The sequence below is a fragment of the Dipteris shenzhenensis genome, chromosome 27 (assembly GCF_047967505.1).
Source record: "Dipteris shenzhenensis isolate YYH24624 ecotype China chromosome 27, Dip_SZ_1.0, whole genome shotgun sequence".
Lineage (NCBI taxonomy): Eukaryota > Viridiplantae > Streptophyta > Polypodiopsida > Gleicheniales > Dipteridaceae > Dipteris > Dipteris shenzhenensis.
Genome location: NC_141622.1, coordinates 1,711,909 through 1,722,114, shown reverse-complemented (window position 1 = coordinate 1,722,114; position 10,206 = coordinate 1,711,909). Strand labels below are relative to the sequence as shown.

At 45.0% G+C, this 10,206-nt stretch overlaps 1 protein-coding gene across 1 annotated transcript in view; it reads right to left on the bottom strand.

Moving 5' to 3' along the window:
• NODGS (nodulin/glutamine synthase-like protein) overlaps positions 1-10,206 on the bottom strand; it is a 136,469-nt gene that overhangs the window by 53,415 nt on the left and 72,848 nt on the right. Inside the window, exons 6-10 of the mRNA XM_087398593.1 lie at positions 4,141-4,297; positions 3,937-4,032; positions 3,734-3,782; positions 3,337-3,620; positions 2,900-3,072 (exon numbers count right to left, since the gene is read on the bottom strand). Of these exons, the coding sequence (XP_087254719.1) occupies positions 2,900-3,072; positions 3,337-3,620; positions 3,734-3,782; positions 3,937-4,032; positions 4,141-4,297 (759 nt within the window). The remainder of the gene's footprint in view (positions 1-2,899; positions 3,073-3,336; positions 3,621-3,733; positions 3,783-3,936; positions 4,033-4,140; positions 4,298-10,206) is intronic.

Genomic DNA, 10,206 nt, shown 5'->3' with positions numbered 1-10,206 from the left:
TAGATGTCGTCCATATCCTCTCACTTGTGGGGCATCTGCAGTCTCCCGAGCTCAGCTACATCTAGCTCCCGGATTATGTGTGGATCTCTATCATCTGTGAAGTCAAGTAGGCCCACATGTCTATTTCTAGTACGTGCATTGAAATCCCCTAGTAGAAGGATATCTCCGAGCCTAGAGAACTCTGTGATGTCATCATGGATCGTCTCATATGAGCTGTGTCCATTTGTAGTGACCTCTTGTGCATAGGATGATGTGTCTTGAGGGAAATAGCACACCGCAATGAAGTGTCATGCATGATCCTCTCTCTGAACCGCAGATATGAGTGGTCTCAGATGTGATTTGAAGAGGACAGCCACCCTTCCGGAGCCTCATACTCAGCTATCTCTCCTCAATTCCCTCCTTTGGGCTGACTCCCAAGTATATCCTGCCACTATAGACAGCCCTCTCTCACGGCTATCATGTGTCTCACTGTAGAAGATCAGGTCACTTTCAAAGTACGTCTCTGAGAAGCCCCCGGGGTCGGACCAGAGGGTGCCATTGCAATTCCACACCGCTATCTTCAGCTTATTGTGTGCTCTCATCTCATGGCTCTAACACCCTCATGTCTTGTTCACTCCACCTTCTCCCCTCTCCCCTCTTTCTGCCTCTCTCGGATAATCACCTTCCCGTCTCTATAGGCTGCCCATTTCCCTTCTTGCCTTGCTGCCATAACTCGCACCATCCCTTCTCTCCTCTGCTCTTGTTGTAGGAGTGTGATATCAATAGTTGCTTTGCAAGAACATAATCAGCATATGTATGCTGATTATGATTTCCTCGGGCTTCTTTTGGTGAGCTTTTTTGGATATTTGGGATCTATCCTTAATGGCCGGATTTTGAGCTGTTTTTTATCTGGGTTCTCTACTGAGCACTCTGGAAACACAGAAACCACAAAGTCTTTGGAGATCCAGTTTTCTCTCCTTTTGCTTTTTTCTGTCGGTCTTTGCAGCAATCACTTTTCGATTGTTTGCAAATGCGCTGCATAGATCATGATGTATATTTGTCTTACATTGAGATTTTCTCTTGATGTAAACTTTTAGCTTACCTATTTTTGGGTTAGCTCTCAAGCATTCAAAGTTCTCACCTTGGTTTTTGACTCCTTGGTTCGCCCAGTGGGGATGTATGGCAAGCCCTTGTTGGGAGCCAACTTCTTCCTCGGCTGATCCCTCTTAGAGCTCTATCAGGGAGTTCTTTCAGCTATATCACATGGACCCCCATGAGACGAGGCCTCGACATGACCATGACCCAAAGCCTGTGACCCAACAGCTCAGACAGAGGGTCGACACACAGATCACACTTGGGGACATCCCCTCCTTGTTTAGAGTCGGAGCCCGACCGACGGGGGTCACTGTAGCCCTGGTCAGATGCAGAGCTACAACCAGGAGACATGCCAGGACCACACCTCTGAGTAGCCGACAGCACTCTAGTGCCGACTTCATGCCTCCACTGCCTCATCCATTCCGATATCTTGATGCTGCCGATGATGATGATGATATTGATGGCGATGCTGAGATTGATATATAGTCGACCATCGACATGACTATGTTGTACTTAGGACTTCGTACTGCCATTCTGCATTTTTGCATTTTGCATTGTTATGGATGCTCATTTAGTAGCTCCACTACCACAGCTTGTTGTATCAAGATTTTCACAGTCTCATAGACCCATCGGTCTTCCAAATACTTTATTAAACTTTATTTCTTTCTTTCACCCAAAAAAAAAAAGTGTGCGCAAGTTTTCTTAGTTTTGCTAGGGGTTCTTCCATTTCGGCAGCTTCTGGCACACAGACATATTGCTCCGGATGTTTGCCATAGATGTTTGGCGGCATGGGAATTTGTGCCTCGTCTTCATACCTTAGGCTTCCTTGGGCAACGTTTGAGAACTAGATTTCCGAATGCTACCTTTCAGAAGTTCTTTTGGATTTTTGGGATTCACCCACCTAGACAGGAGTTTGATTTAATTTGGGTTGGCTACTAGGCACTATGGACTCTATGGAAGGACAAAAATCATGGATTCTTTGGTGATCCTACTTTCTCCTTTTTCAAGCACTCCTTGTAGCAATATCTTTATGATTGTTTGTGAACTCATTACATAGATTCAGATCTATACTTGTCATATAGTGAGATCTTCTGCTGATGATGGACGAGGTGATCGGATACTTTCACGAGGGGGACCCTAATATGGGCTGGGGAATCCTATCGCAGGGTTTGGCTTCTCCCATTTTGGGATAGCTACTCTGTAATATAAAGCATCAAAAAATTTCACCCAAAAAAAAAAAGTGTGTGTGTGCAGGTGGACATTGAACACTTTGAGCCTGTCTTCCCTAGATTTCATTTGGCAAGCAGTTTTGGTTGTTTGGAAGACATGCTGCTATGCTGGACTATGATCACTTCTTCTCCTAGTGTCGCTATTGGGCTCTTTGGTCATTGTATCGTGCTCGTACCATCCGACTGTATGAGTACTCTTTAATGGATGTCTTTCCCTATTTTGGATCTTCTTTGCTTCGGTCTCTTCAAGATGCTCATTCTCTTGGAGACCTTCCGCAAGCCCAGTTGGAAGTCTTTTATGTAGTAGCTATTCCACTCTAGGAAAGCAAGCCCATCAGGTCTTTGGTGATCTCACTCTTGCTAAGTATTAGTTCTTCAGGACATCTCTGCAGCGATCGCTCTATGATTGTCAACGTGCGTGGGAATTAGATTATCCTGCTTTTTTGTCATATAAGGATATCTTCTTATGCTTTGTAACTGGAGGTCCTTGATTTTGGGATTGTTCTTGTAATATAATCTTCAATGGATTTCACCCAACCAAAAAAAGTGTGATATAAGCATCAGGAAAAAGACATGATGCGAATGCAGAGTCATACCATGGCAATACCCGCTGGGTTGTCACATCAGGCAGAAGCCTTATTTCTCCAACAGCAGTGAGGCCAGAGCCTCCAGCTGGACCATCTGTATGTGAGCTCATTCCCATACAGCACATTGTCAAGCCCGCACCATGGATCCGTGATACAGTCTCAAACCTGTCTCTTGGAACAACCTATCATTACACATGTCAGAATAGTTAATTTCCAGTATGCCACTGCAGGGACAAAACTAAGTATGCACCCACATGACTGTTGAAAATTATCACAAAAGCCCAATGTAGGCAAAACATTGAGCCTCCTGATATACTCTTTATGGCAGCTTCCAAAACCTTGGGCCTCAACAATTGTTGGTATAAAAAACCTCATATCACCACCATCCGATAACATGGATATGAGAAGAAAAGGTATATTACCACCACATAGAAATACACACTTACTCTGCACCTCCTTTGGCCTGACCCATCAGCCCAAAGCAATCGAACATACTTGGTGGATGAACTACACTGAGAAGGTGTTACCACACTCTCATGCGAGGAATGTGCTCTTTCCTTTGAATCTTGGGAGGTTATGTTTTGTGGCTGCAGTTCCAGTTTATAGAGAGCCAAGGCATTATTTCCAAGGATGTCGTCAGCAGCTGTGAGAGCTTCCTCAAATAAAAGGTCTCCATGAGCACAAGCATCACTGAGCACATGCAAAAGGATCTCCCGAGCCCATTTGGACCCTTCATATGAACATTGAAATTTGTCAGGTAATCCAAGCCCTTGGACAATGCTGCATTACCTTGAGCAGCTACAAAATTCAGCATATTCAAAACAGTAAACAAAAATTTCGTACCAAGAAAAAAAGTCTCTGGGAATGCGTAACCATCAGTGCTGAACATGACCTGTGAAAACAAAAAGTGCAATCACAGATGGATTGTAAGCACACAAAAGTGTCTAGGCTTACCAAAAACAATTGTTAGATCACCGAGACAAAACTTGTGCAACCCTATTTAAGTCCTTAGATTTTCTTGCACCATGAAATAGGAATGAAGATACCTTATTCAATGGACACAACTCCAAAAGTTCACTGATGGCAGAGTGCATGCCATGCACACTTAGCTTAGGCACTGCCAGTCCGAAGTCCAAATACACCTGTAAAAATAGTGCTCAATATTCACACAAAAATTTGCCTTTAAAACAGAAGATAAAGTATACCTATTGATCCAAAGAGACCATGTATATGCATCCATAAGGTTTCACCTGCGAATATACACTTGCTAGGTATGAAGCTTCCTTTGAAAATGGATAAGATGCGTGAAGCAACACCAAACGACTTTTTGAAAATCGCTTGTCTTGAAGAACTGGACGAAGATGAAGAGGATTTGCCAATCTTAGATCCAAGTCCTTGTCTCCAAAACTATTTAGAAAGAGCATCCAAGAAAACAAAAATACATTAGCTGAAGAACAGCTAAGCTCAGCACTCAAAATATTACAAAGCTCAACACCTAGAGACAAGCACAGGAAAAAAAGAAGAGTCATACAGAAAAGTTTGAGGATATTTATTAGAAGTTCTTTAATCATCTACATTTTAATTATTACTATACTTCAAGATACCAAACAAGAATGTACGAAGGATACGATCATTGGTGAATATCAAGGTATTAAGCCTCATAACAGTGTAAAAGTGAGATTAAGGAGTACACATCTCGATTCCAGTCCATCATGTCTCTTGCCTGATCAAAAGAAAAAACAATCAATGTGTTTGTCCGTAACCCTGTGCCAACTCCACAGTCATGCAAGCCTTCATCCATTCTGCTAAGTACATCATAACAAATCTCTGCAATCATGCTGCACTTGCCACAGATTGTGACCTTCAGTTGCACACTAACTTGTGTTTAGATGTCCACTTTTCTAATACATGGAAGCCTGATGGTTTTTCCTTTCACCATCCATGAATGCTTTAGTGAGCACTGATTTAGCTCATTTTCCCTCCCCATCAGATTTTAATAATTATATTGTTCTCCTAAATTTGTCTTCCCCTTGCTGCTGATAATACTGGGATGTCCTAGGCTGATAGCTGCTGTGCAGAATATCTGCCGCTCACATTTTCCAATGTGGCAATGCTCTCAGGCCATTCTTTCCCTCTAGACGATCTAGCATTAAAAAGATCATTATCACCTCACTAATAATCCGTTTTGCTTCATGAGTTCTTTCTGTCTCCTCAATAGCTCTGAGGAAATTTTGGACTGCAGCCGTCAAATTCCTCTATCTATCATATCTTGCACAGATACTGAGATAGTCCAAAAAAACATTTTGTGTTCTTGTACATACACACTCCATGGCAACACATACAACTGATATGGAGGTACATATTGAGAATCAAAGAAGCCACAAAAACAGATATAATGAGGATTTTCATACACATCTGCACGTTTGTGCACAGTCAGTTTAATGGATCTTTCCATGGGCATGCCTAGACGTGAACTATGGTAACCAACTGCATCTACCAATGCAATCCAATATCTACTCTTACATCAGCATGTAAAGCCATCTATACCTAATGCTGCTTTGGCAAGCTTTTCGGTGATGTTGCTCTCACCATGGGTGAAATTTGTCAAATTGGGTATGGGTTGACATTAAATCTCCTGTACGATAATGCATTTGTATCTATTGACGGATCCTAATGCATCCCTTTATTCTTAAAAAAATTACATTTCAATTTTCTCAATCTCAACCTCAACCACATGATCTTAGGCAAAGCTCAAACTGAATTCATCTACTACTCTCAGACACGGAGTGGGCACGCGTCGAGCACCTACAGATACTGATGTTTGCTTGAATGATCCGCAGCAAACCATCGGTACCTCATCAGATCATCTAAGCAAAATTCGGCGCCTCACCAGTACAGCTTGATGCGGCCTTCCAGGCTATCACTTATCTACACAGGGTCAGGGACTTCAGCTCCTCTTCCGACGGTCGCTTCCACCTACCCTGGCTAGCCCTATCCTCCTCTATGGCCTTATCCGCTGATGGGGACTAGCAATGTTGGTATAGACGCCTTTCCAGTTGGTTCACCCGACTGGGCCTCGACATGGACCGGTTGCCTCGTTTTCAGTATAGCCTCGACGCTCCACCATCCCCTTTCTTACTGGCTGAGACGGGCATGATACCTTTTGGGGGAGAAGATCTATGCCAATTCATGGCTTATCTCAACAAAGTTGAGAAGATGGAAGCCAGCAAGATACCTCACAAGGCATTGGGAGCTACACAAACCACTGGATTGCACCGAGAAGGGATGAAATGGATGGAATTATGGGATATAACAGCTGCTCATATACCAGAGGATACATGTGAGATTAGAGAGGTAGTGACACAGAAGATGCTACAAAAACTATGGTGTACCGGGAGATAGACTATCCTCTCTCTCTCTCTCTCCTACTCAATACTAACTACAACTGCAAGATGATGCACTCAATACACAAAGTGATACTGTGGATGTGAGTAAGAGAATCAGAGGGAGAGAATGTAGTGGACCTCCGAAGAGGAAATAGATACAACTGAATAATGAATGCCCAAAGGGCTCAATACAAATGTATGAAGGGGCTCAAACCCTCACTGCAAAACTGCAAGAGTAGACTACCTAGAGGAAGTGAATCCTCACTAGATCCCTGAAGAGGCTCAGGCTACCCTGCTGGTCTGCTGCGGGGAGGTTTGGGCTCGGCTGCTCCGAAGGCTTGAAGGCCTGAGGAGTGGATGAGAAATGAATGCCAAGGGGTAGCCTTTTATTGGCCCCCTTGGGCCTCCAAACTGACCGACTAGCATGGCCGACCCTGCTGTTGACCACCGACTGGGCTGACGTGGCAACGACCAGTCCACATGGCAGCAGACTAGCTGCTGATGTGGCATTGCTGAGCTGATGCCTCTGCTGCAACTGTTGCTATGCCATGTCCTTGTTGGCTGACTGCGTGGCATGGCTACTTGTGTGGGCTGCTGCTGAGATGGCTGCCTACGTGGCAATCCAGCATGGCCACGGGCTGTAGATGCCCGTGACATCCCTTCTACTGAAACTCAAACTAGCATAGAGAGAAAGCCGCCTTGTATGCTGCAAGGAGGCCTGGATAGCCAGCGAAGAAATCTTCCTCCACCCATGGTGCTTCGTGGGAGCCCTTGTGTTTGAACTTGACTGCATACAAACGTTGTTGATTGCTTGTTCCTCTTTTGAACTGATGAAGTAAAATCTGCTCTAGTTCCACGATCTCGGCCTCATCAACAACTTCAAGCTCCTCCACATCTGGTACTGTGGTTAGTGCCAGACCCACATATGGTTTGAGCCAGACATGAAATACTCGGTGCATGGTCCACGTCGAAGGTACCTGCAACTTCATGGCCGCATCGTTCACCACCTTGATGATTGGAAAGGGTCCAAACCTTCGATGAGAAAGCTTCGGGCACTTCCTTCCAATCTGCTTGAGACATTTCTTCATGATCCGCAGATAAACCCACTGCCCTTCCTTGTAACTTACGTCACGTCTGTGCTTGTTGGCTTGCATTCAGTAGGTCTCCTAGGCTTTGGCAATGCGGTCTTTTACTAACTCCATGATCTACTCATAGGTCTCTGTGATGCAATCGGCTTCGTATACCTTCTCGGATGTCCTAGTGAGAAGGGACTTGAACTTCTTGCCGAAAGCTGCCTCATGACCCACGCTGGAAGAATGGGAGTCGTTCAGGATCCCTTGAACTAGGGGTAAGTACTGTTCCCAGCGGGACTGAGCATCCGCAACATAGCATTTCTGAATATCAAATGCTAATTTGTTGTGGACTTCTGACTGCATATGAAAACTGCTAGAGAAATTGAGCTTTGTACCAAAGTTGTTGAACAAGGCTCTCCAAAAAAGACTGGTAAACTTGGAATCCTTGTCGGACACAATGATACGGGGCATGCCACACATTGGATACCACCATCTAAGAAATAAACGAGCTGTGTCCTATGCATCGATGAGTACCTTTGCATGGAATCAGCATGACAAACTTGTTAAACCTATCCACGATGGTCAGGGCACATGTTCCTGGTACCAATAGCTGGTGGAAGGTCTGTAACAAAATCCATGCTAATCTGCTCAAAAGGGTTGGTTCGGAATCTCAAGGGGCTAGAATAATCCTGGTCGCTTCCTGTGAGATACCTTCACTTGCTGCACACCTGGCAATGAGACACATATTGATGAACATCATTGTGTAAATGAGGCCAGAAAAACTCGCGCTCTATCTTCTCGAGAGTGCCTATGATGCCTCTGGCCTGCTAGAGAATCGCGCATATCATGGAGTATGGTAGCACAGTATGAGGACAACACACAAAGTCGTCCTTTGAAGAATAACCACCCGTCATGTATAGCATAGTCGCCTGGACGTTCGTCGAGCATGACTTTGTACCAAGGTGTCTGGAAATCTGCATCCATATGGTACTGATTGCGCATCTCCTTGATAGAAGACTCCTAGACTATTGAAATAGAGGTGACCATTCCTCCTCTTCTACTAAGAGCATTTGCCACAACATTCTCTGATCCAGATTGATACTCAATCATGCCACCAAACTGATTGACAAACCGGATGGAGCCAGACTTTTCAGCGGACCACTAAGCGGCGGGCATGGTCTGAAGCCATCGCAAGGCGATGATGATCTATGTGAATTGTGAAATCCTCACCATAGAGAAAGTGTTTCCATGTCTTGAGGGCATGGATGACTCTACATAACTCCTTGTCATAGACTATATACCTGGTCTCTGCAAGAAGCAACTTGCGTTCCTCCAATGCGACGGGGTGACCATTCTGCTCCAGAGCCGCTCCAATGGCATAGTCGCCGGCATCAGTCCGTACATCGAAGGGTTGATCCCATTGTGCCAATGCTATGCACGGTGCTGTAGTAACTGCCTCCTTCAACAAGGCAAAGGCCGAAAGAGATTCTAGAGTAAAGGTGAAAGGCTGTTTCCTAGCTTTTACTCCTTGTAAAAGATTAGTGATGGGAATTTTTGCCAAATCCTTGATATGCTTCCAGTAGGCTTGGCAAATGCCCATAAACATCCGTATCTGCTGTGGTAAGCACATCCCACTCCACAATGTCCTTCACCTTGGCTGGGTCCAGGCGAATACCTATCGGAGTGATGATGTAGCCCAAGTAATGTACCTCCTCCACTAAAAAACACTTTTCTTGGCATTAATGTACAACTGGTTGTCCTTCAGAAGTTGAAGAACCTGCTGAATGTGCTTCACATATTGTGCTGGATCCTTCGAGAAAATCAGAATATCGTCGAGAAACACAAAGACACTCTTACCGATCAATGGTTTGAAGATTCAAAGCATCATATGGTTGAAGGATGCGGGTGCCCTTGTGAGACCAGAGGGCATCACCACAAACTCATGCTTGGCTTTCTCCGTGCGGAATGCCGTCTGGCTCATAAATCCCGATTTGATGGTATCCACTCTTTAGATCAATTTTTGAGAACATATTGGCTCCGTTAAGGCGCTCCAAGATATAGTCGATCCTTGGCATGGGGAACCTGCTCTTGATGGTCAGCTTGTTCAATGCGCGGTAATCCACACACATCCGAGTTGAATTGTCCTTCCTTCTTGACGAAGAGGATCGGAGCTACATATGGTGAGTTACTAGAGCGGATGAAGCCACTTTGTAACAGCTCATCTAGCTGTTGCTCAAGCTCCTCCTTCATCGTCTTGCTGAGACGGTGAGGATGCTTCTTGGGAGGTTATGATCTAGGCAAAAGCTCAATACGATGGTCCTCTGGCAAGCTGGGTGGTAAGGTTGGACGCAAGCTCGATGTGAGAAAAATGTCCTGGTACTACTGAAGCAAAGCTTCCTGCTCGAGGTTCCTGGCTGGAACTTCTGTATTGGTCGCGTTGACATAGACAATGTATGCTTCTCCTCCCTTGCAAATCTCGCGTGCCATCTGGATTGCGGAAATCAAAGGGCGAGGCAAAGTGTCTTTATGCCAAGCGATGAACTTACCCCCGTGGTCTAGAATTTTGAGGTCCAAACCCTGGTTCTAGTAGTCTAGGCGAACTTCGAACTAGTGCCACCATCGGGATCCCAAGATGATGTCTACTGCTTGAAATGGTGCGACCCTGACAGTACGGGTGCCTACCCATCCTCCTATCTTTAGAGTGCTGCCTAAGGCCACCTTGTTCCTCTCCGCATGCTGTCCTATGAATGCCCCATTCAGGGCGATGGTATCAGATGGGGTGAGATTCAACCTAGCTTGCTAAGCAAATTTGGTAGAAATGATGTCCTCGGAACTCCCTGAATCTGCGAGGATGAGG